The 26,548-nt window shown below is 47.5% G+C and overlaps 1 protein-coding gene across 4 annotated transcripts in view; it reads right to left on the bottom strand.

Moving 5' to 3' along the window:
- ZBTB16 (zinc finger and BTB domain containing 16) overlaps nucleotides 1–26,548 on the bottom strand; it is a 189,924-nt gene that overhangs the window by 76,166 nt on the left and 87,210 nt on the right. For all 4 annotated transcript variants that reach the window (XR_005069345.1, XM_037065650.1, XM_037065648.1 and 1 more), the window contains exon 3: nucleotides 21,906–22,003. Coding sequence is in view for 3 of the 4 variants with exons in the window: in XM_037065650.1 (XP_036921545.1) it covers nucleotides 21,906–22,003 (98 nt within the window). In the remaining variant the exon portion in view is untranslated. The remainder of the gene's footprint in view (nucleotides 1–21,905; nucleotides 22,004–26,548) is intronic.

Here is a 26,548-nt window from a genome sequence, read left to right as displayed (position 1 = left end):
TACTGGAAGTTCTAGCTAAAGCAATTCGGATAAAAAATAAATAAAAAGTATCAGAAATGGAAAGCAAGAAGTAAAATTTTCTTTATTTGCAGATCACATGATTTTACATATAGGAAGTCCTAAAGACACACGAAAAATTAGAAAGTGTTAGACCTAATCAATAAATTCAGTAAAGCTGCAGAATATGAAATTAACATACAAAATCAGTAGTGTTTCTATACACTAACAATGAATTTTCTGAAAAAGAAACAAATCAATCCCGTTCACAATAGCATAAAAAATAAAATACTTAGGAATAAGTTTCACCAAGGAGGCGAAAGATCTCTACTCTAAGAACTGTAAGGCATTAATGAAAGAAACTGAAGACACAGATAAATGAAAAGATATCCTGTGTTAATGGATTAGAAGACTTAATATTGTTAAAATGTCAATACTACCAAAAGCCATCTATAGATTCAGTGCAATCCCTATCAAGATTCCAATGGCACTTTTTACAGAAGTAGGAAAAAAAACCTCCTAAGATTTATAAGGACCACAAAAGACCCTGAACGGCCAAAGAAATCCCAAGAAAGAACAAAACAGGAGGCACCACACTCCAGAAACAGACAACTAGATCAACGGAACAGCACTAAGAGCCCAGAAACAAACCCAAGCACACACGGTCTACGGGGTTTGACAAGGCCGCCGAGAATACTCAACGTCTCTTCAGTAAATGGTGTTGAGGGCACTGGCCAGTCACATGTAAAGGAATAGAACTAGACCCCTATCTTACACCATTCACAAAAATTAACTCAAAATGGATTAAGACAAATGGAAAACCTGAAACCATGGAACTCCTGAAAGGAAACAGGAATAAAACTCCTTGACACGGACCTTGGAAATAATTTTTGGATATGACACCTAAAGCACAACCCACAAAAACATAAATAAACAAGTGGGGAAATATCAAACTAAAAAGCTAATGCATGCATAGCAAGACCAATGACAAAATGAAAAGCAACCTACAGAATAAAAAAATATTTGCAAACCATATATATCTGATACAGTTATTAATATCAAAATATATAAAGAACTCCTACAACTCATAGCAAAAAAAGTTTTTGATGGGCAAAGGACCTAAATACATTATTTTTCCACCAAAAATATGTAAAGGTAAACAGGTACATGAAAGGATGTTCAGCATCAACAGTCATTAGGCAAACGCAAATTGAAACCACAGTGAGATAGCACCTCATGCCTGTTAGAATGGCCGTCATCAAAAACATAAGAGGCAAAAAATGATGGCATGGATGTGGAGAAAAGGGAAGCCCCTTTTGCATGATTGGTTCCGAAGTAAACTGGTGCAGTCCCTGTGGAAAACAGTATGGAGGCTCCTCAAAAATCAAAAACAGAATCACCATATGATCCAACAGTCCCACTTGGGGCAATATATCCAAACGAAACAAAAACGCTAATTCAAAAAGATACCTTCACTCTCATGTCCACTGCAGCATTATTTACTATAGCCAAGAGTGGAAACAGCCTAAGTGCCTATCAGTGAATGAGTATACAGAGTGGTTGTGGTGCATACGTACGTACACACATACACACACACTGGAATACTATTAACCCATAAAAATTTAAAAAATCCTATCATTCTCGACCACATTGATGGAACCTGAAGGTATTACACTGTGTTAATAAGTGAGAAAGACAAATGCTGTATGACCTCACCCATACGTGCACTCTAAAAACAAATAAACTCACAGAAAAAGATAACAGACTTGTGGTTACCAGATGCGCAGGATGGGGAAAGGGAGAATTGGAGAAAGGCAGTCAAAAGGTAAAAATGCCCAGTTATACAACAAGTAAGTACTAAGGCTGTTACGTACCACATAATGACTACAGTTAACATTCTTATATGGAGTAGAAGGAAGCTGTGGAGAGGGTAGATCTTAAGAGTTCTCATCACAAGGAGAAAAACGTTTTTGTTTCATTCGTTCTTTATATCACACCTATATGAAATGGTGGATGTTAGCTGAAACTACTGTGATAATCATTTCACAACATATGTAAATCAAAATATCACTCTGTATACCTTAAACTTATACAGTGATGTATGTCAATTATTTCTCAATAAAATCAGGAAAAATATATCCTTCTGTTCTTAATTGGGGTTTTGTTGTTAAGTTGGACTGTGTGTATGCATGTATGCACACAAAAAAAGAATTTATTATATTTTGCTTTGGAAATATATTTTCCCCAATTTTATCAAGAAATAATTGGCATGCATCACTGTGCAAGCAGGGGTGGAATCAGGGGAGGGAGGTGGGATGGCTGGGGTGGGGGGAAGAGATGGGGGGAAAAGGCAGACAACTGTACGCAAACAACAAAATTTTCAAAATGGAAAAAAAGAATATCCTTCTGTGACTGACTTGCTTCCCGAGCATTCTCCTTTGACTTCTAAGTAAGTAAGATATTTTTTATGATATTCTATCATAAAAAACAACCAACTGTATTCACCTAAAGTAGAAAAAATGGACTTTCACATAGATGAACAGCATCAAGCTACAAAGAACAAAATAGACAAGGTTCTTGGATCCCCTCTGGTTAACCAAAAAGTCCCTTTATTCCACTCTCCTTGAGTATCCTAGTTAATCAAGGATTTACAGGGCAGCAGCTCCCTCTCAGCTCTTAGCGTCTCTTCCCTTCCCCACCTCTCTCTGTATGCCCCCTACAACTTAACTTTACTCACTGCCCAAATTGGATTCCTGCTCCCCAAGAACGTCAAGTAAATCCAATTAGTTTGGGGCTGAATTATTTAAACTTTAGGCTGAGGTGTCCATCCTAGGCTCCTGCACTGTCAGTTACTTTAAGTTCATTCACACACATCCGCATACACCTACACCCTGAGGGTTTCTTCAGACCAAAGCAGAACCACCGATGCACAGCTCCCACCGATAATCTGCTCTTGATGACAGAGGTGGAAGAGGCCGGTCACCTGGCTTGCCGTCACATCCACCAGCCACCCCATCTCAGACGCAGGGGACTGCCACCTTCCCTTCCCTTCCTCAGTGGCACCTCGAGGCTGTCAGTCTCTCCAGGCCTGCTGTGGCTTTCTGAAAACAGAGCACTTCTATTTTTAGCCCTTCTCGGCCCAATAATACTCCCCACACCCATTCAGCTTAATCACTTTATTGAGGGCAAGAAGCAGGCTCTGCAGCCTGGGTGCTTCTGATGTTAGGAAGTAGTAAAACGTTCAAACTGGTTAAAAATGACACTCATTGGCTTGCCTTTGGTGTTTCTGAAACCTTAATTGTGGTTCAGGCTGTGGATCTAAAGAACCTTGCAGGTTTCAGAGTCGTTCTTTCCTACCCCCTGCACCATAATTGAGGTGTCACGTTACAACAGCACTGGCATTTTCAGGCTCAAAATTCAGAAGGCTTAAGACTCCACACTTTTCAAAACAAAAACATTGCCTGTCTCGCTCAATGCCCAGCCTTAGCATGACCCATCCTGTCCTCAGAAAACAAAACAAAAACACCTTCTCTGGTTGATTTCATGCAAAAGGTCCAGCTGGGGTAACTTTCCTATGTTAAACATTACTGAAGTGCATCTGCCAACTAAAATGACATCAGATTGCTGCTTGAAAACAGGCAGGTTGGTTTGATACAATTTCAGGACCTGAGAATCTGACATACGTAGAAAACAGACTGTTGGCAGGTCTTCTGCATGCACCGTTGAGGCCATGGCTTCCACAGCCTTCAGGTGAGTATCCGAAAGTGTGCAATCTTGTAGGAACTAAGGGATGAGAGAGGTGGGCTGCCCCCAAAAGAAATGGAAACAATGTTGTCTGGAGGTCAAGACCAAGGGCTTTGGAAGTAGGCAGCCCAACTATGCCTCTTACTATTCGGGTGATCCTGGGCAAGTAAAAGAATTCCTCATCTGTCAAAGGGACATAATAATAATACCAACCTCACAGTCTCGTGGGGATCAAATGAGACCCTGGAGTAAAGTGTCTGGCCCTCACCGGCCCTCCATAAGCATTAGCCATTGTAACTGTTGTTCTCTTCGGTCTTCTTTCTGCCATGGAAGCCATCTAAGGCAAAGTGTTTAGCCTTTGTTTCTGCAGCCTTGCACAAGATAAAAAAGAAATTTGCAGCTAATACGGTTAACCACATCCAGTTGAGTGCAATCTTGGGATGTCTTTGGACACAAGGAGGGTGCTCCTATGGATTCGAAGTGGTTGTTAGAGGAGATCACTTCTCAGGCCCCTTCCAGCTAAGCAGGCCGCAGCTGGGTCCCAGGCCTGCACACGCTCACCTGCATGAAGCTACCCCAAATCCTGGCCAGCTCCCTCTGCTCCCTCTCCTCCCTCCTTAGCAAGGTGCTCAAATCACCTCCAGAAACTTCTGCTCTGCAGAAGGCAGAAGCAGGATGCCTCAGTAACTTTCCTATGAATACCACACTGCTGCCTCGATGCAGCCAGCCTCTGACTGGGACAAACTTCTGTGAGGTGGAGGTAGAAGATGGTCCAGGCCAAAGACTGAAGGCAGAGCTTTGGAAATTAAAGTAGGAATTAGAAAAGGTTTTTTAAAAGGGTCACATTTTTTTAAAGAACAGATCCACATAGGTTGTAGAGCAGAGTTCTAGGCTGCGCAGGACTGAACAGTAAGGGAAGAAAGCTATGCAAGGCATGTGGTGTCAGAAAGATGGAGTGCTCTGTGACAATGACTCTTCCTGTCACCCCAGGGGGCCAGGGGCTATATCTGGAAGCACAGTTACATGCTGTCCTCTAAGGGGCATGATTCAATGCTGATAGGCGGCAGGCCAGAGGCCAGACGGGGCCACCCAGGGGACACATTGGCTTGGCAAGGCCCAAGGGCTTCTGCCAGAGGAAGCTGAGAGGCCCTTGCCCAGCCCACTTAGCCTAGGTCCTGCGGATGGTGGGTCTAGGCTCCTACTCCTCATTATATGATTCTGCCTGGTGGTGGGGGTTGGGGGAAGGAGGTACTTATAAAATAGTTTTACCATAAAGAATTCTCTGGGATGGAGACTTCTGGCCAAGATGGAGGCAAAGATAAGCACAGCTCACCTCCTTAAACAACCACAGCAAAAATTACAACTAGACTACAAAACAATTACCACCTAGAATCATCAGAAAATCAAGCTATACGCAAGTTCGACAACCAAGGAATTAAAGAAGTCACATTCATCTAGATTGGTAGGGTGGAAAGGCACAGAAGCGTGGAACTGGTGGCCCCACGCCCATGTGTGGTGGATAAAAATCGAGAGGGATACCTCGGGAGAGAGGAATGCCAGCCCCACACCAGGCCACACACCCAGGGTTCCAGCACCAGAAAGATAAGTCCCCATAACTTCTGGCTGCAAAAATCAGTGGAGGTTGGGGCAGCAGAAGAAACTGCAGGGTTCTCTCCTTTTAAAAGGCCCACAACAGACTTAGGACTTACACAGACTCACTCCCTCTGGGCTCCAGCACTAGGGCAGCAGCTGGAAAGGCACCAGTGGCATATGGGGAGAAAGGGAAGTTTCTAGCATCAGGGCAAGTGCCTGGGACAACTTCCTCTGGAACAAAACTCCAGAGGCCAGCCAGGAGCATTGTCCTCTTTCTGAGCCCTCTCACACACAGAGCCACAAAGCAGTGACACCATATCAGAGAGACTCCATCAACCTGGCTCACACAGGGTGCCTCACTCTGGTGATTACCTAAGGCTTTGCCCCTTCTAACTTACAGGTGCACTTTTCTACAATGGGCCACACCACTAACACAGGGAGTCAAAGCAGCTCTAGCTAATATATAGAAATAAACAGGGATGTTGCCAAAATGAGGAGACAAAGAAACATAGCCCAAATGAAAGAACAGAATAAAACTCCAGAAAAACAACTAAACAAAATGGAGACAAGCAATCTATCAGACACAGAGTTCAAAACACTGGTTATGCAGATGCTCAAGGAACTTAAAGGCTACTTCAATGGCATAAAAAAGACCCAGGCAGAAATGAAGGTTACATTAAAGTAAAATAAAGAAAAATTTATTTCTTTATTGGTTCCACTGGAACCAACAGTGGAGTGGATGAAGGTAAGAATCAAATCAATGATTTGGAACATAAGGAAGAAAAAAACATTTAATCAGAAAAACAAGACGAAAAAATCCATAAAAACAAGGATAGGCTAGGGAGCCTCTGCAACAACTTCAAATGTATCAACGTTGAATTATAGATAGGCATGCCAGAAGGAGAAGAGAAAGAGCAAGAACTGAAAACTTATCTGAAGGAATAATGAAAGAAAACTTCCCTTATTTGGCGAAGAAAATAAACATACAAATCCAGGAAGCATAGAGTCTCAAATAAGTTGAACCCAAAGAGGACCACACCAGGGCACATCATAATGAAAATACCAAAGGTTAAAGATAGCGAGGATCTTAAAAGAAGCAAGAGAAAAGCAGGGAGCTGTCTACAAAGGAGTGCCCGTAACATCATCTAATTTCTCAAAGAAGCTTTGCAGGCTAGAAAGGACTGGCAAGAAGTATTCAAAGTGATGAAAAGCAAGGACCTACAACTTAGATTACTCCATCCAGCAAAGCTATCATTTAGAATAAGAGGGCAGACAACGTGCTTCCTAGATAAAGTAAAGTTAAAGGAGTTCATCATCACCAAGCCCTTACTATATGAAATGTTAAAGGGACTTATTTAAGAAAAAGAAGATCAAAATTAAAATGGTAATAAATTCACACCCATCAACAACTGAATCTAAAAAACAAACTAAGCCAACAACTAGAACAGGAACAGAATCATAGATACGGAGATCATTTGCAGGTTTTCGGTTGAGAAGGGGAAGAATGATAATGAGGGAGAAGGTACAGGGATTACTAAATACAAATTGTAGGTATAGAATAGACAGGGGGATGTTGAGAAGAGTGTAGGTAATAGAGTAGCCTAAGAACTTATATGCATGAACCATGGACATGAACTAAGGGAGGGAATGGGGAATACCAGGTAGAAGGGGGCAAAGAGGGAAAAAATGGAACAACTATAACAGCATAATCAAATAAAAATAAAAAAAAATCCTCTGGGATAGCTCTGGTCAGGTGGCTCAGTTGGTCAGAGCATTGTTCCACACACCCCAAAATTGCGGGTTCCATTCCTGGTCAGGGCATATGCCTAGGTTTTGGGTTCAATCCCCAGTTGAGGTATATATGGGAGGTAACTGATACACATTTCTCCCTCACATCTCTCTCTCCCTCTCTCTCTCTCTCTTGCTGTCTCACCCTCTCTCTCTCCCCCTACTTCCCCTCTAAAAGAAGTCAATAAACACATCCTCAGCTGAGAATTAAAAAAAGAATCCTTTGGAATAGAAAACAGCACCAGGAGTTATTGTCCTGGTCCCATTTATGCAGGCCTGCCCCCCACCCACCCAGGACAGACAGATCCCAGTGGAGACAGAGGGGATACATCGGGCCTTGTTACCTGTGATCAAGCCTTGCTCTCAGCACAGTGTCAGTAATGATGACACTGACCTGAGTCTCCTTACCCCCAGGCTTCCAGAGCCTAAACCTGTCCCTCTTCATCCTATATCCCAGAGTGCTTGACTCTGGACCCCAAATCTCAATCAGTGCAAATGTGGCCCAGCAGCACTCTCCCAGCTGGGCTGGGTTATTCCCATCAGGCCTCAAAGAGGGTCCAGGAGAGCTGGGCCTTTCAGGCAGAAATCTCCGATGGATAGCCCCCTTCCAAAAAATCTGATCTCTGGCCCTCTCTCTGTCCTGGGCTCATATTAATGAGGCAACTAAGGAAAACTTCAGCAAATCAAGAGTTTCAGGGAGTTCTCTCTATACCTGGAGTTACCTCGTTACTGCAAATGACTGTGGCCTTGCATAATTACTCCAACAAAACGTTCATTGTAGCCGCCAATGAGCTCTCGGTACTCAATTAGCTTGTAATAGTCAATGAGAGCTGTAGAGGTTTCATCCAACTACCCCAGAAGACTTCTTATTCCAACTACCTAATGAAAAGTTTAGGACTTGATTTTTTTCTCCTTTTCCCTGGCAAGTGAAAGAATTCCAATAAAAGTGGGTGTTAGGAGGAAAGAGGAGGGAATATGTCAGCTACAGGGGAAAAGTCTAGAAGAGATGTCATTGTCAGCTGGAATCCTGGAGAGTCTACAAAGGGAGCCCCTAAGTACAGGAGCGCCCACCCCTCTCTCCCTGGCTTCCCATCTATGGGGAGAGTTCCTTCATGAAAGACAAACACAGGGGCTTCACTCACGTGGTCCGAGGACACAGGCTTGGGCTCTGGGTGTGTCCTCCCTGTTCCTCATTTCCCTCCAGAAGAGCCAAGTCTCAGTCCTCAACCTCACCAAGCAGCTTCCCTCTAACTTGGGCTTTGGGGAACCCTGGACACTCAAGATATATGTTAGGGTTCATCAAGTCACAGATGAGAAGGGCATAATACTCTCAATCTAGATTCAATTTTAAACCTCATTTTCACAATTGGATTTGTTTTGTGGATACTTCAAAATGAAGGGACCGGCTAAAGTGCCCACTGTTAATTTTTAATGCAGTGTTTCTCAACCTGGAGGCACAGGAGGGTCATAATATCCCTAGAGCACTGAGGGCTCTCAAGTATGAGAAACTGGACTCCACGTGGGCAGAGGAAGAGAAAGGAAGAGACGCCTGCCTGGCTGACTCTCTAGCTCAAAGTTCTTGCTTCCTCTTGACCAGTGGAAAAGCAAGCCTCTTTCCCACCATGAAGTTCCAGACGGACATTCCAGCAGGAAAGAGCCCATCGAAACCCCAAGAAGCCCCTTCCAGTTCTCATCACCCCCATCCCTGGAAGTTTGTCTCTCCTGTAAACTCTGCCACACTCACTCTTTCCCCCTTCTGAGGATGATGAGCATGCCCAGCCTTGTGGGAGGGCTTACATCATCTACTCAGCCAGACCACAGCCCCTTGCAGGTAAGGGCCCTGCCTGGCTGTAGCCCCTCTGTTTGTCCTGCCCAGTCCTGACTGCTACTGGCCCTCAGTCCATTATTGCTAACTGATGAATTCATTCATGGACAATTTTCTCCCAAGAGAGCCACATGTAGTGACCCAGAACAGTCATTGAGGTTTCTCTGCTGGCCAACCTTCACCATCTGGTTCCCATTTGGTTGATGTTTTGGTCCCCAGAGAAGCCTTCAGCATCCCCAGCACTTGCCTGGGGAAGATGCGATTATTGAAGAAATGACCGCATAATGAGCCTCATGCCAATGGGTCCAGCTTCACTGGACAGCATCTAGAAGGTCAGAAAGGCCGCAATCTTTCTGACATGTCACACTGTTAGACACTGGAAATCTTAGGAGTTAGTGACAATCCAAGTTGTGCCAGCTCTCATGTTTCTGGGATGCAGCAGCACTGATCTGTTGACCCTTTCACGCCTCACTCAGCATCACAGGCACACACACACATACAAGGACACAGCACCCAGCTGAGTCATCATGCAGGAGGGACCATAGGCAGCAATCTGGTCCTGCCTCTCCACCCCGAGTGCAACCACGGCAGAAAGCAGGAGTGGGGAAATGACAGGGCCAAGCTCTTGCCAGGGTGGGAGAGTCAAATACTCACCCACAGGCCCTTGGACAATGTACCCACAATCACCCTACCCCCAGCCCTACAAGGCAATGGGGGGCAGTAATGAGCACAATGCAAGCTATAAGCAAACACATGGGACTCTGGTAGAGCAGGAAGAGGCTAATAAGGTACACACCTGTTCCTGGTGGCCCAGGTATCAGGTCCTGAACATTATCTACTTACTGTGCTGCCCTGTCCCATTCCCAGGACCTCTGGCAACAGAGCCTTCTCTGTTCTCCCTATCTCAGCTCAGTCTCTGAGGCATTAGTTATCTCTACATACTTAAAAGCAAGCAATTCAGGCTGGGCACAGCAGTACAGTATCCTCGAAAAGTAAGTGTGTATGTATGTGTGTGCGTGTGAGGGGTGGGGGCAGTGCACAGACAGCCTTGGCAACGACCTTAAGGATGTTACTTCAACTCTTTAAGCCTAGTGTCCTCACCTGCAAAATGAAATCAGGATCTCTACGTTCTAAGGTCAATGTCAGATTCAGTTAGTTCGGACACGCAGAGCACCAAGCAGCACGCCTGGAACAGAGCGGGCATCCAATAAACGTAAGTGCACTTCCTTCCTTCCTTATCCCTATCGTCCATCTTGAGCCATTCATTTATCGCACAGATATTTACTGAACGTCTGCTATGTGTTAGGCTGTGGAGATGCAAGAGAGCACACTACTAGTAAGGTCTTGCCTCTGATCTTTGTCTTCTCATCCAGACTGCTGACTCCCAGGGCTGGAAGGAAGTAGGGAAGTACTTCAGGGTGTTCCCTTTCAGGAACCTATCCAAACCTTCGTCCACTCACCCATTAGTTTGTTAAAAACAAAAAACAAAAAAACAAGTTATAGCCACCTTGCAGGTTACTTTGCTAGGCAGTACGGGGCACATGGAAATAAATCACATGTTCTGACGAAGCTTAGACCTAGTAGGTGAAACAGGACAAGCAAATAAATAGCTGTAACACAAAGAAGGTGACAGGTGCCATAAGAGCAGGTAGATAAATGGCTATGAGCAATCAGATGGGGGCAGCCTCGCCTTCTGCCCAGACAGACGCCTCCATTGGCTGAGCCGGCTGACTTTAAAAAGAGAAGAGAAAAAGGAGCATTGGCGGGGCTGGCACCCGTCCCAGCACCGGAAACAGGCAGGATCTATTTAGAAGGACCAGAGGCAGTTAGAACCTTTTCTGGCAATTCCCAAAACTCGCGCTTCCTCGAGCTTACTGGGTAGCTGGACAGAACCGATCCTGTCAAAGTCCTACAGATTGGATGTGAACAGAAACTTGCCATTCAAAGGTCAGGTCCACACTGGGGAGAAGGTGGGGCTGGTGAGGGAGACATAGAGAGACTGGGAAAAACAAAAAACACCCCTCAAATGTGCATCGGGGCAACAAGCAAAGGACATGAACGCATCGCGTAGTTGCTTTACTACCTAATTAATTCAGCAATTTCAAAAACAATTTTATTTATGTTCCATTTACCACATCAAAAGTAAAAAAAATCCTACTGATGCTAAAATAATACCTCAAGGCATCTATTTATAATCAGTTAAAAAAGGGGGGTGGGGTGAAAAAACGCAGCCCTGGTTTCTATACAATCTCTCTCAGGCAGACCACCAACCCTGAGAGAGGGAGAGAGAACGGAGCCAAGCCCTCTCTGAGAGCCTTCCTGGCTGCTGAAAACCAAGCTTGTCAAAAAAAACAAATCCATAATGGCCCGAGGCTCCTCTCCAATCTATTTTCTGCTCAGCTGGTTTTAAATGAAGTTATTATGAGTCATTAAAACACCCGCAAGCCAGTGGAAGTCAGCCAATTACAATTTTAAATTTAGCCTGTTCTCTGCCCCATTCTCTTGTTTTCTTCCTTTGCCCACAGAATGCTGCTGCTGCTGCTATTTCTTCCCTCCCTTCCTTTACCCAAAGTGGAAGAGACAGTTATGAAAATTCAGAGTACTGCGTGGAACACAGAGTCATTCATATGAAACTTGAATCATTAAATTAAAAAATGCAAAACGCCAGCCCCCTCCAAAGTCAACTCCTGTTCACCTCGACATGCTGGATTCCTCAGAAACTCCAGACTCAGCCCTAGAGGTTACAGGGCTATTTTCAAAATGAAAAGGTTTCTCATTGGGATCCTGTTGACACCGTCCCATCTATCACACAAAATCAACGTGTTCACGGTGGAATCCAAGAAAGGGAACCGTACTGACGATACCCGAGAATTAATAACAAACAATGAAGTTGAAATGTAAAGGGAACTCGGGCTTTGCAATCAAGCATGAATGTCCATTGAAGTCACTAGATAGATGTGATGAGCTCATTTAGTTTTAAATCTGCAAGGTAATGGTCTGTGTGGGGCCCTTATATCAAAGGAACGATTTTGAGTATTTCAAGTAAACACTTCTTCACAATCCCTTTTTTTTCACGCATGCGTATACAATGTGTGCGCACACACAGCCACCTTCATTGCTAGGAACATACATTGCAGCTTTTCCATACCTTCCAGGAAGTAAGTAGAGTCTTTCTGAAAGACATGTCCAATCTTGCTTCCTCCACGGACCCTAATTAATGGATAAGCCCAAATCTGGAAGCTCCACAAACAGACTCTTTGATGTAACAGACCCTTAGATGTCTACATATATCACCCTCTCCAAGGGTGATATAGCTCTCACGGCCCTTCTCCAAGACACCCACACCCACACGCCAGGAGGAGACCAGTGCTCGGCCCCCATCGGACGCTACTCCACTGCCCCAGGGAGCCAGGAGAGCCAAGGCCACAGACCTAGACAAACGAAGCACTAACAGAGGGGTGGATGTCAACTCATTCCACTGAGAGTGACTGAAGGTCTGTGTGAAGGCCTGGACGCTACCATGTGTATCTATCCACCTGGGGGCTCTGGGCAAGATGGGACTCTGGGTCTAGCCATGCGAATGGTAAAGCATAAGATACAAAGAGGTTTCCAGGTCCACGGTGAATGGTGGCTGTTCACCACAGGTGGGATGACTTGTACTGATCCTTGTAGAATGCAGACCTGAGGCCTGCGCACACGGCTGCTCCACACTCTGAGGGTCCCTGGGGCTGAGCAGGCGTCACAGTCCTACCCTTGACTCTCCCCACTCAGGTGCCCCGACTGTGGGCCCTTTCCTGCCAGCTCCTCATGGGGGTTCACAAAAGCCATTTCTCCCTGAAGGTAATAAAGCTGAAGGTCCAGGTCCGTCTCTTACACTGGCCCATATCCTGGGAGGAGCCCTAACCTGTGCTTTTCATAATCTTTTCCTGAGAGAGGGCACCAGAAATTGCGTATGTCTTAGACCCTACCAAATCCCGATGGGCCTGAGAAGCACAAACACTTTAGTAAAAGGTTAATCACTTATTCAACAAAAACTTATCCAAGAGCCTTCCAAATGCCAGGCAGTGTGCCAGTCGGGCCACGGAATGTGGGGGTGAGCAAACCACATGACGCCAGCAGGCTCAGCACCCAGGTGCTCGGTACAGACCTCTGTGAGCACCGTGCCAGTCAGACAGGCTGTTTAGTAGCAGAGTCCTTGCAAACTTTATTAATCCTGCTCATCCACGTGCCCACACCCAACTCATCCTAAGTAGGGACACCCAGGAAAACAGAAGCCATGCTAAAGAGACCCACTCTGGTCCCCAAGAGGCAAGGGACAAAAGCACACAGGTTGCAGGTGCTGGGAGCACTCTCAGGGCATTCGCCCTGGAGTTCTCCCCCCAGGCCTTCTGGGCCACAGAGACACTTTGTTCCCCATCCCAATCCCACCCCAGCTTCCAAGCTAAGAAACTCCGAGGGGTGCCAGAGACCAAGGAGACCAACCATGATGGGTGGAGACAAAGACAGGTAAAGGCCTAAGAAGGAAGATGGAAAACACAAGGGGTCCAAGGAAAGGCTGAGGCCAATACAAACGCAGGACAGGGACAAAGAGACGGAGTGAAATGAAAGGAGCAAAACTGAAAAATAAGCACCTGCCAACACAGAGCTCAAAGAGAGCACTGAGAATGACAGCGTGGCCCAGGAGTCCCTGGCACAGCCCCAGCACTGGAACCCCAGCTCAGTCTGGTTAGAGAGAGACCGAGGGCATGAGGGCCACAGGGAGAAGAGGACAGCAGAGGACCAGCTAAGAGTCCTGGAGGGGTGCACGTCTGGGAAGCAAAAAAGGAAGGCCCCAGAAATAAGGAAATGACACTGCCTTTGGGTGGGTCCCACACAACATCCCTACCTACAGCCTCAAAAAAAACCACCCAAAAAACCAGAGGCCAGCAAAGCAGCCCACAGCTTGGAAGATGGAAAGGACGGTGCAGAGGACAGGAGACAGAGGAGAGTGCACAGCAAGACACACAGGACATTCTGATATCCACTTCTCTAGAGCCAATCATTTCCTGATAAGAATGTCACTGTCTAGCTCCACAAAATCATACGGTGGTATGAAAGGGGGTGGGTGGGGACAAACCACCCTATTTGAGGACGGAAAAATCAGAGAGGGGAGAGAGAGAGCCATGCAGAGGGAGACACACACACACAGACAGAGAGAAAGAAGAGGAGGTTATTACATAATTTCCACTTTCTTCCCTCCACCCTTAAAGTAATGTTCTATCTGACAGGCTCCTCTCTGAGGGGGGAAAATGACAAATCCAATCCAAAATTCAACAGCCTGTGTTCTGTTCAGAGAGCACACAGTGTACTGTACAGCCCATAAAACTCCAAACAGCCTCCAGACACTGCCGCAATCGTCCTCCATCAAAACACTTTGTCTTGCATACAAAAATAAGATACAGCGCTGAACAGAATACAAAATCAGCCCATTACAGTACAGGGAGACTGCTACTTAGCAACGAGGGGGCTCTAAAGCCTCGATGCTCTACAGGAAGCAAAATCTGTCGAGCCTGTTGGGCAAATGATAAACATTAGCAGTATTAAAAAAACACAAAAGCCGTGTAAATGGATAGACATAACGCGGAAACGAATTTATACAATAAATTGGGGTGGGGGACTTGAGTGTAGGGAGAAAGGCTGGGATCCTGAGGGGTCGATGTAACGAGCTTCCCAAACCCCTACTAAGGGCCCATATGGAGGCAGAGACATGCATGGGGGTGGGGGGCACTATGTGAACCCCTCTTCACACAGGGGCTGGAGGTGAAGGGGTAGGAGGGAAGTAGTGAAAACACTGTTTAATACAATGACCTGCGGTGAACTTGCCAAACTTTCTCTGTTCTGCTGGCCGATGGGAGTGACACCTTCAGGGCTGGGAGACCAGACCCCCCATCTGACGTAGGCAGATGTGGGGGCTCTATCTGCCCGGGGGGGCCAGCACTGCACCCGCACCAGCACAAAACCTGCCGCTCGCTGTAAACAAGATCCCTGGCCAAAGAAGAAAAGTTAAAAAAATAAAAACCCAGACAACAAAACCAAAAACACCCCATCTGGGCTGGAAAAATCAGTATATTTCATCAGGTAAAGGGGAAAAATACTCTGGCTGTGAATCAGCAGCAAGGTTTCGGATCCCAGCCAAAACAGGAGCTAAAAAGCAAAACCATATTCTTCTGGTCTCAGTTTAGGCTCTTAGGCAGAAAGCGAGAGGGGAGGGGGTGGGGTAGTGAGAAAGGGGGGGCCGGGGGAAGAAATGTATTTTTCATCAGCCAGTGTATAATTTATAAACAGCATTAAACAGTTTTTGTTTTCTTTTTCCTCTCTCCCGTGTATGGGCTTGGACAGCAGTCAAGCCTGCATTAATTTCTGCTTTGGGTACAGTGTGTTCTTGGAGGCACATCTGCAAGCGATCATAAACTCTCTGGAATGCTGGCAGAACATCCAGACCTGCAGGCAGGCCAGTGACGACACCGCTCTGGGAAAAAGTTCGGGAAGCAGGCCAAATTCAGAGTCGGGAGAGAGAGAGAGAAGCGTGTTCAAGAGAGAGCCAGGAAAGTGGATTCTCTTCACTCCGCATTCTCTTTCCACACCCCCAGCACCCACGGGGGCCACAGGGAAGGCAGTGGGGCCTCTGAGCCACTCACATCCAATCTCCTGTCACTCCCAAACCCTCCACAGGCCCACCCCTGAGGGCATGTCGAGAGAGTGAAAGGACCTGTAAGTTATCTCTTGCTTTTGCCCTGGTGACAGAAGGAGAACAAGAAGGGACATTCACAGCAGAGAGGGAATGAACTGGCCATGCTCTTAGGAGATACCCGACCGGGGAGAAGGGAGGTGAATGAGGAGAGGAAGCTGCAAGGTCAGGAGAAGCTGCAGGTCCTGAGTGCCATCTCTGAATCCTAAGATGCTTCTCCCATCATTGGCATGGGGGCTAGCCAGCTCATTTCCTCACCTTGAAGTCACAGGGAATTTTCCAGCTATTTTGTTCCCCCGCCTTCTCTGACTTTGGGAAGAATAATCTTGAACCCCAAAGCTTACTGTTTGCAAAAACAAGAAAACAAGGCAGCAAGTACAATCCAGAGATCTCTGACATCTTACAATTTTCTTTCCTTCCATCCAGGGGAAGGCTATCTGGTTTTCGGCCCCCCAATCCTTCCAGCCCCTTCCTGCCAGATGGATGGATGACCTGGGCCCCAGGTGATGTGCCCTGGCCAGCCCATGATGCTGCCGGAATCAGAAAATCATCAGCCAAAGACCATTCTTTCCCAGTGGCTCTGACTATGGGGAAGAGGGTATCAAGGGAGATTTCTCAATTAGAAGGGCACGGAGGAGGGAGTGCAGAGGACAGGCCCCTAACAGGACTGGGCTCTGAGAGGCAGGTTGTGTGCACCTAACCAGTGCAAGGGACACCAGCCTCTCTACACTCCATCCACGCCCCCAAACTGACCGCCAGTCATGCCATTTCTCCAGGAAGTCTTATAAATCCTACATTCCTGTCCAGTCTACATCAAAAATCCCACAGTCCTTTCTATTGAGAGGGGAAAAGTGTTTGTTAATCCCTTCTTTAATCCTCCAGTGGCTTTCCACAGATTGATGGAGGTAAAACTCATTTTTACCATTCAAGGCCCTCCACAATCTTGCCCTATCCCTTCTTTCTCCCCTTCCCCAATACACAGCCTACACACCCTAGCTACACTGTGTGTCGCTTGTAGGCGACTTGGGCTTCCTCTACCAGTTCCTTTCAGAATTCCCTCCCCACCATTCACTGAAGTCCTACCATCCTCTAGAACACCCTCCTCCTCTGAATTCCTCCTAGAACTTCTCGGTGCTTTGCATACTCCACCACCTCCTTTTCCCATTACTTTATAATCAAACACCTCTCCCACTTGACTTAAGCTCTTTGAGGGCAGGGGTGCTGTGGTCTTCTCCAGTGTACAGCACATAGAGCCTGGAGCATAATCAGTGCTTAGTAAATGTCCGCTGGCTCCAAAAACGAATGACACTCTCAGAATATGAGCAGGCCACGAAAATATGCAAACCTCTCGACGGTACCCAGCCAAGTCAAAAACAGGGGCAAGCAATTCTGGGTGTGCTCACTTGTAATCCACCAGTATGTTAAATATGTTAAGCCCAGCTGTGGGAAATACTACCTAATGGGAAGCCATACACTAGCAAACAGCAGAACTGACTGGAGTCACAGCCCACAGCTGTGGTTTCTTCGTGAACACCCCAGAGCTAGGAATCACCTCTGAAGTGACAACAAGGAGTGCCAGAGAGAAGCAGTCCATCCCTGGTGCTTCCACGAGGGATGGGGCCACAAAGGGTAAGGAAGGAGACTTCAGAATGAGCCTGGGACCCAAAGGGGTCAGGGCTCCTCCCCTGTTTGCTGTCACAATCCTATCCTCCAGGTTCCTGCCCCAGAAGGGGCAGCTTTGCAAAGCATCAGAGGTGGTCAGTCATCTGGCCCCAGCCTCTTACCCAGTCCATGAGCCCTCCTGGACCCCCAAACTGCCTCTCAGAATGCAGGACCCGGTCAGGTCAATCTCATTAGTCAATGGCTTAGATTACTGTTTGTTAATTGAAACTTGTTATCATCAGGTATAGCTCATAAACACTTACTTGATTAGTTTACACACTCAAATCAAAACCAAAACTTCAATTAAACCGAACATTTACTACTACCATTTAGGCTGCAGGGCTGCCCCACCTTTTGGCATCTCTGGGCCACACTGGAAGAAGAGTTGTCTTGGGCTACAAACTAAATACATTGTGACACATAATCACAAAAAAAATCTCATGTTTTTTAAGAAAATTTTCAATTTTGTGTTGGGCCACATTCACAGCCATCCTGAGCCATGTGTGGCCGTGGGTTGGACATCTCCAATACGGCCTTAAAAAATAATTTAAAAAAGAAAGAGAGAAAGAAAGAATTGTCTCTAGGAAGAGACTCCTACAAAGCAAACAAATTATCAATTTCAACACAATGAAAACTGATTTAGGAGTGTAAATTTAGTACTCTGGTCACTGAAAATAAGGCCTCACATTGTTGCTCTCACACAGGCTGATTTCCTCACATAAAGAAACAGAGAGAAGAGGATGGAAAGAGGGAACCGCTGAGAGGGATAAACAAGCAAGAGTGGTTTATCCTTTGTAAATAACATCTCCACAGAATTAAATGTGGGCTGCTCTCAAGCATGGGAGAAGCTCTCTCCTTGCCTCCTCCTTCACCCCTCCCCTACCAGATCAGAAAAAAAAACTAATCGTGTATGATGACAAACTTGGCTCGGCACTCACTGTACACACTGTACCCACAAGGTTGGCGCCTGGCCAGGCCTGGCCCTGTGCCAGCGCTACAATAACAAACACAGGCCATGCTAGCCAAGAGCGGGTGGGGGCAGCCAGCAGGCCCAGCAAGGGAGGGAGCAAGGAAGTGAGTGCCGTTTGGCTCCACTGAACAAGAGACAACAGCAGGAATGTGCCTGTGCAAGGGACGGCAGGTAGCACCAAGACCCCAAACCAGGTCCCAGACTCACTTCTCCACAGCCCGCCCCCTTTAAAAAACTAGTCCCCAGGATTCTGGAGCAAATGCTGCTTTTAGGCTCTTCACTGCTGCTACAACCCTTTGTGATCTTCTGCAAAATGGGTCTACACCGAAGACCCTTAGGAGACTTTCTTGCTGTCAGCTTCCTGCATGGAGCCTTCTACACAGAGCAGCAAAAAAGCCTCGTGCATCTCCTCTGTCCTCTAAATGTCCCACGGTTCTGTGATCCAGCAACTGGAAGAGGAGGCAGAAGGTGTAAAGCCCAGCCAGTCCTGCTAGAATCTGAAAGCAGACCTGGCACCACCAGCTCAGGCCTCCAGCCCTACACCCTTCAGTGCCAGGTCTCTTGAGGCCCCAGGCCTTCGCTGTTTAACAGGGGAGCAAACAATTTAGCAAGTGGTCTAGCCTCACAAGCCCTTGTTGCTATTTCATTTTCAAGACATCCCAGCACAGAGGTGAGCAGCCTGAGAAACAACAGGCAGAAAAAGCAGGGAACAGAAATATCATTCTAAGCAGGCTATGAGCTATCTGCACGATGGAATGAAAGTACTGTTTTGACCCATCACACTGTCCCCATCACCAAATCCACTTTTACAAGGGCGCTGGCAAGTGAATGTCAGAGGAGCAGACCATTTGCAGAACGAGACTTCAGGAACGGAAGGAAAACCCAGGAACCAGGACGCCACTCCCGCTGCTGCCGGGGGCCCCCCTGGGAGACCCTGAAGTAGAGCTCAGTGAGGGGGTGTCACAGAGTCACTCATCTTGTCTGAAGTGGGGGCTCTGGGCCTCTCAAAGTGTGTAAGAAGCTTCTTCTCTCTCTGCCACTCCTCACCGGCCCCACCAACACTGCTGAAGTGTGCTTCTCAGTGGAGACAGTGGCTAACTTGCGTTCAGCCCATAAGAGCCAGTGGGCTCCTGGCTGTACCCCCGTGAACCCCTGGGACACAGTCTAAGCAGTTTCCATCACAGAAGAGACCAGTAGGAAGACTAGTTTCCCTGAGGTTGCCCACGGGTGTCCCAGGCTCCATTCGTTCGTTCGTCAGCCAGTGTCTGTTGGCTGCACGGATGTACCAGGCAGTGTGCTGCACATAATGGAGCCAGACCTTGTCTTCCAGCAGCTCACTGTCCATTAGAGGAGTAGAGGGAAAGGAATGTTACATGGGCGGAGTGCCTACCACGTCTTAGGCACAGTGCTAAGTGTCTGATGTGAGCCTCACAACTTCTGAGGCAGGGTGAAGCTGTCTCCTGACAGATAAGGATGCAGAGGCTCAGAGAGCTTACATTTCTCACCCAAAGCCAGCCGGTCAGGAGGAAGGCACCCAAACTCCTAACCCTCCTAAGAAGAAGAGATAAGGCAAGTCCACAAATAATCATGACACAAAGAAGAAACATTGTGTCCAAAGACACTTCAGATAAAGAAACATGGACATCCAGAAGCACGCCTTCTTCCTGCTGAAGGTGGGGCACTGTCAAGGATGGTACTGCGGAAAGGACCGTGAGGATCTGGGAAGACTGGGGAAGGGTTATTCCACACACTCAGAGCAGACCCAGAGGTCGAAGAACCTGCCAGAGCACTGGACTCAGAGGAGTAAGGAGAAAGGATGCTTACTAAGCTGAGGGGGAGGGTTGAGGACACTGTAACCACAGACTGAAGTGTGTTACCTGCACACAAGTGTCTGACACCGCATAGTCAAAGACCACACAGGGGCCTGGAACAGGGAGCAAATGAAACGGAAGACCCACACTCTGCACTTGGTTGAGGGCTGGCCAGCCTTGTTGGCAGACAGCTCATGAAACCCCATGCTGAACCCTAAACAGCATAAAAAGCTGAAGGGAAGCAAGAAGATAGATGGCGCAAGTAATAAAAACAGAACAAAAGCAGTACCTGAGTACCAAGCAGACACTGAATGCCGGAACGGCTGGGTGCAGGATGCTGGCCCATGTAGGACAGGCAGACAGGACCAGGGTGGTCAGTGGAGCCAGGTGTGGGGTGAAAAGACCTGACAGAAAGGAGGGACGGAACACACAAAGACAAGCAGGTGGAGCGAACATGCCAACATAGATAGCCACCTGGTGAGGCCCTATCCCTGGATCTGGAGGAGGGAAAGATGAGAAGCAAGAAGGTCTTAGGGCACCTCAGAAAGGGCCCTAACAGCCAAGGAGAGAGAGAGCATTCAAGCACTCAATGCAGTGTAGACCCACTTCCACCCCTTGCTCTGCAGCAAGGCAGTGGCGAGCTAACCTATGAAAAACCACCCAGTGGCATTTACACGACCATACAGGCAGCGGATGGAGTGAGGACAGACGGCAGCCGCCCACCAGCCAGGCCAGAAGCTACGGAGTTCGGTGAAAGGAACACGCCCCAGGGTGACAACATCAAAACTGGGGTGAAGAGAGGAAGGTGAAAGCAGAAGCAATCGACATTCATTAAATGTCAGCTGTATGCCAGGGAGTGAACTACAGATGCCTTAACATATATTCTGTCAGCTAATACTAAAAAAAAATGATATGAGTTACTAACACCTGTACGTCACAGATGCAGAAACTGGGGTTCAGAAGGCAAATCTGCCCAAGGTCACACAGCACGTATCACAGACAAGAGCTGAACCTTCGCCTGCCTAACCCCAAAGCCCATGCTCATTTCACAAACACAAAACCGTCTGGAGGGCCAGATGCTGGGAGCAATCTGGGGAAAGAACCGGCAGACGCTGACAGTTGGTATGAGGAGAGAGGAAAGACCAGATAAGAAGCCAGTCCTCTCTTCTCCCCCAAAATGTGATGCCAAGGCTGAAGGGCAAGGGGACACGAAGAAAGAGTGTGCAGGCCCTGGCAGAACGCAGGGAGGGGCTCTACAGTGGCAGCTAGGCCACCCCTGGGCCTTGAAGCAGCACCACAAGGCCTGCTGTGCCCTTCCTTCCATCAAGACCACCCAGGCACACTGCACGTCAGGAGCTTCTTCCCTTTTCACACCTAATGGGGCAGAGCAGCTTTGCCCAAACATGAGCAGAAACACCGACAGTGCCGAGTCAACCCCACTAGAACAGGGTAAAATTAACTTGCAAAAGACAGCACGGTGTAACTAGCTTTGTGTTCCAACCTTTCTATATCTATTTAATTAAAGCCTTCTGTATAATGTGAACCCAACAGTCAGATTCATTAGACAGTGAGAACCTAATTCCAAAGTTGTTTTGCTAATGAAACCAGTCTGCTTTAGAAGTCAGATCACACCGTCAGGATGGACTTTCAGCTTCATGAACCTGGAGGGAGCACCGAGGGACAAGACGGAGCAAGGCCCCAGCTGGCAGCGGGGACACGCGCACCCCAAGTGGGGGCAGGAGGTGGTTATCTATGCTCAGAGGGACTGGTCAGGGCGTCCTTCCCTACCTGAATGAGCCAGTAAGTGCATCCTCAGTCGCAAACTATCCAGGAACCGCTTTCCGCAGAGCTCACACCCGTACGTCTTCATTCCACTGTGCAGCTTCCTGTAGGAGAAAGGAAAACAGAAGTTGCTGCTGCTCTGGCTGGACAGAAGGCAGGCCCACCCCTACCTGGGGGGCTTTGCAGCCATCCCTCTGGCTGGTGAAGGGAGATGGGGGGCATGGGAGCTGGAGATGGGCTCTGATGGAAACATGTCCTGGGCCCTTGACTGCCTAGAACACCCCCTTTTCCTAAGGACCCCTGCCAAAGAAGCATCTATTCCTGGTCTTGTCCAGGAGTGAGAAGAACAGGGCCCCTCCTGATGCTTCACTCCCTGGCACATATACCAAAAAACAAAAAAACAACAAAATCAAAATCAGATCCAATTTCAGAGGGAGGAAGGAAGAAGCACCAGGACTGTCAGAGAGACATAATGCTCCCAGTCAGACTAGCAAAAATCCTATGTGGAGGCCATTGGGCGTTTGCTTAGCTCAGTCACAGCAAGGACCCTTGTACTGTGGCTGTGCACACACCTGCCCCCCCCCCCAGGAGACCGCTGGGCACAGGAGGGCTGTCCCTGTGCCTTTACTCTCATATCCTGAGCTCCCACTCTAGTGGTAACTAGCAGCCATTGAATCAGCTTGTTAATGAATTGATGTCTTCATGGACACTAGACGTCTCTCTCTCTGGGCTTCTTGGAACCAGTGACTTCCCAATACACACACCCTTCCCCTAGGGCCCAGCTAAGAAACAGATGTCTTCCCTCTATTTCTTGCTGCAGGATGAGCCCTGACAGAAAGGAAGGCTTCAAGAACCCAGGCCACATACCCTGAATGAAAGGCGGTAGTAGTCATTTTTGGTTTTCCCAAGTAATTTCACACACATTACCTCACTTTACCATCACTGCAACTCTGAGAGGAGGGTTGGGCACATATGCTCACCCCGGGAAGACAGAGGCCCTGTTCACAAGTAACCATGGGCCCAGCCTACAACAATGCTCTAGCCCCAACCCCCAAACCCAGGGCCTTTCCCACCAGACCCCACTGCTCTGCTAGGAGCCAGCAATGAAGCCAGTAAGTGCAGGGAAGCAGGTGGGCCAGTGGGGAGCTGAGCACTGAGAAGAGGGTCAAGTGCACACAGCTGAGGCTCTGAGTGGCTGGCTGGCGTAGGGGCCACCTGGCCCGGAGCACTGACTCTCCTCCCACCCACACTCCTGTTCTCAGGCCCTTAAATGCCTCTGCCAGATCCAGCATCCACCTCTACACACCTCTGCACCTCACCCACCACCTCCCACATGCTTGGCCTGAGGAACAGGCTGGGCAATGGCGGCCAAGGGCAGGAGCCAAGAACAGTGGGGCAGGCAGAAGACATACAAGGCCCCCTTTCAGACAACATTCTATTGCAATCAGAATGTCGATGTGTTAAGACCACAGTAAAAGTCTGGAGAGAGGCTGCTACTGATAGACAAACGCAGGAGGCAAGAGGGAGTATTACACACTGAAGCCAGCAGCACCCAGGTTCAGGCCTTAGCACCCAGGTCATGACAACTAAACTAAGCCACCCACTGCCACCACCTTCAAAACCCCACCGCGAGGACCAGCAGTGTGTGAAAACCATGCAGGCCCACAGGTGGGCCTCCTCAGCTCTGCAATCGCTGGGCCACCACGGCCCGAGGACAGCATATGGCGTTCGGTGTGCATGGCCTCTGAGAGCCGTCACACCCGGTCCCCAAAGTAGAGCTCTTTCTCAATCACAGTTTTGTTTGCTGGCTTTCCCTTTACCTCCTTGCCAAAGACAACAAATGATTTCTCAATCACACAAACACACACCCTCGTCTGAGACACTATAGTGCACCCCACCCCCATGTTATCTTACTCCTGGCCACGGATGATCCAATCCAATTGAGAAATAGTAACAGTACAGAACATTTTAACTGAACAGTCTCAACTCTAAATATATTTCACAATGCTAGGCACTTGGACATGTCTTAACAGCATTCTGGGCAAACCGTGTTTTTAAACACAGACGCCCCCTTATCCAACAGGGACATGTTCCAGTGGATGCCTGAAACTCCAAGTACCACCGAACCTTATATATATATATACACACACTATGTTTTTTCCCTAGACATACCTACCTACCTATAATAAAGTTTAATTTATAAATTAGGCAATCTAACTAAGAACTAATAATACAATAGAACAATTATAACAATATACTATAACAGTTATGCAAATGTGGTCTCCCTCTTTCAAAATAGCTTACTGTACTACACTCACCCTTCTTCTCAGCATGGCATGAGATGACACAGTCCCTACATGGTAAGATGAAGTGAGATCACATGTGACATAGTGTTAGGCTACTACTGACCTTCTGAAGATAGGTCAGGAGGAGGATCATCTCCATCGGTTGGTCCTGGCCCATCCAGCTTTGACCATGTCAATAGCTGAATGTCAGGAGCCTGCGATGTCAATGGCTGGGGAAACTTGGTATTTTAGGACCGTGGTTGACTGCGGGCAACCAAAACCATGGAAGGTGAAACAATGGTCCAGGGGAAGAGAACATGTACCCAGGCATGTGAGTGTGTGTGAATGCACACGAGCATGCACATGCATAACAGTTGAATATTCCTGTCACTTGTCAGGCATAACAGGTATTTACTTTTCTGTTAGATGGTCCAGGAAGGAGTGGCAAAGCTCTATTCACAAGCTGTTCAGCAAGTGAAGCTCTTGCCCACATGCATGGTCACGCCTGGTGGCTGGCAGTGTATGAGTTTCAGACTTATTTATTTTCATCCTTTTCTTCACTAGTGATTTCTTAACTCCCAGAGGTGCCTAATTCTCAGGAGGTGACTGTCAGAAGGAAAAGGGGGATAAACACCCATTCAGGTTTGTTTTCCAAAAGGACTGTGGAGTGACCAGTGTTCTGGGTCCAACAGCCACCACCAGGGCACCCCCAACTTGCCCTGGGACTCCCATCCCTCCTTCTACAGACTGCACATCAAGTTTTTCACCACAATGAACACTTTCTGGGTAACCTCTCTGTCTTTTTCCTACATGAGAATGATTTGCCTGGCAATCAGTGGAAATGGCTTTCTTGGCCAACTACACTGGGGTGGTGTGAAAGGTGGCCTGCCCTCACCCGCTGCTGCAGGGGTGGTAAGGCGCAGGGGAAGACGCTGGGCAAGCAGCCAGAAGACCTGGATCCTTATCCGGACTCGGCCATTAATTTACTTTATGACCTTGGACAAATTATACTGTCACAATATCTCTACCTTTTTTCACCTATAAAGTGATAGGGCTGATATCTAAGGTTTTGGTCCCATGTGGAGGCAAAATTTTATTATTGAAAAGTCTTACCTATATAGCCCTGACTGGTGTGGCTCAGTTGGTTGGGCATCACCCAGCAAAGTGAAAGGCGGTACCAGCATTTAGTTCCCGGTCAAGGCACATGTCTGGGTTGCAGGTTTGGTCCCCAGTCTGGGTGTATATGAGAAGCAACCAATCGATGTTTGTTTCCCTCTCTTTCTCCTTCCCTTCCCCTCTCTCTAAAAATAAATAAATAAAATCTTTTTTTAAGGTCCTGGCTGGTGTAGCTCAGTGGATTGAGCGCGGGCCTGCGAACCAAAGGATCGCGGTTCAATTGCCAGTCAGGGCACATGCCTGGGTTGCAGGCCAGTTCCCAGCGTGGGACGCATGAGAGGCAACCATACATTGATATTTGTCTCCTTCTCTCCTTCCTTTCCCCTCTAAAGATAAATCTTTAAAAAAATTTTAAAAGAAAAGTCTTACCCTTATCCTTGTACCTGGCCTCCAAGGAATTCCTTAGGAGCACTATTTATTCCCTCTGAACCACGTTTCCACTTGAGTGATGTCCCAGACACCACACAGTCAAGCTAGGGTAGCCCAAGCAAAAATCAGCATCTGATCTCAGAACTCTACTCATTTAAAAACATTCTAATACACATAACATGAGTCTCCTCCTTTTCTCACTTGTGGTCTATCTTTCAGTGAAAGAATCTTCCAGAACCCATACCAGGCTCTCTTCTGGTGCTATGCACTACCCAGCCTTCAGAAACACAGGTGTCCCATCCTATTCAATGCTTGTGGTAGCGACGTTGGCCTGCACCTGACCCACTAACTCAGTGCCCTGCACAGGTTACCACAGGCGTCCATGTGACCCCACTGGAGTACAAGAACAAAGGTCCCTCCCACTGCAGAGAGACCAGGGTAAAGCACAAGGTTTGGACGAGTAAAAGGGGGCACTTCACAGGCCTGGTAGTTCAATGGAGCCCAACACTGGTCAGCCCGTATCTTTTATTACTGTTCAGATACCAAGGGAAGAATGTGAAAACGTAGAGCCTTCTCATAATTCAAACAAAAAGAATTTGAGTGCATTCAGGCACCTGATGACCAACAGACTCTCTATGGCACAGTCTGCAGAATGGCCAATGTGGAAATAAAATTCCAACTGGTTTTGGGAGTAAAGTACACATTTGTGTGACCTCACATCTGTATGAGACCACAACCTCCACCACCACTACCACCTTAGGCAACAGCCAAACATTTTGATTAAGACGGAAATTTTTCCACCTCTTTTCTTCTTGCTGC

The sequence above is a fragment of the Sturnira hondurensis genome, unplaced genomic scaffold, assembly GCF_014824575.4.
Source record: "Sturnira hondurensis isolate 20B ecotype Veracruz unplaced genomic scaffold, ASM1482457v3 Scaffold0015793, whole genome shotgun sequence".
Classification (NCBI taxonomy): domain Eukaryota; kingdom Metazoa; phylum Chordata; class Mammalia; order Chiroptera; family Phyllostomidae; genus Sturnira; species Sturnira hondurensis.
This window is presented reverse-complemented; position numbering and strand designations above follow the sequence as displayed.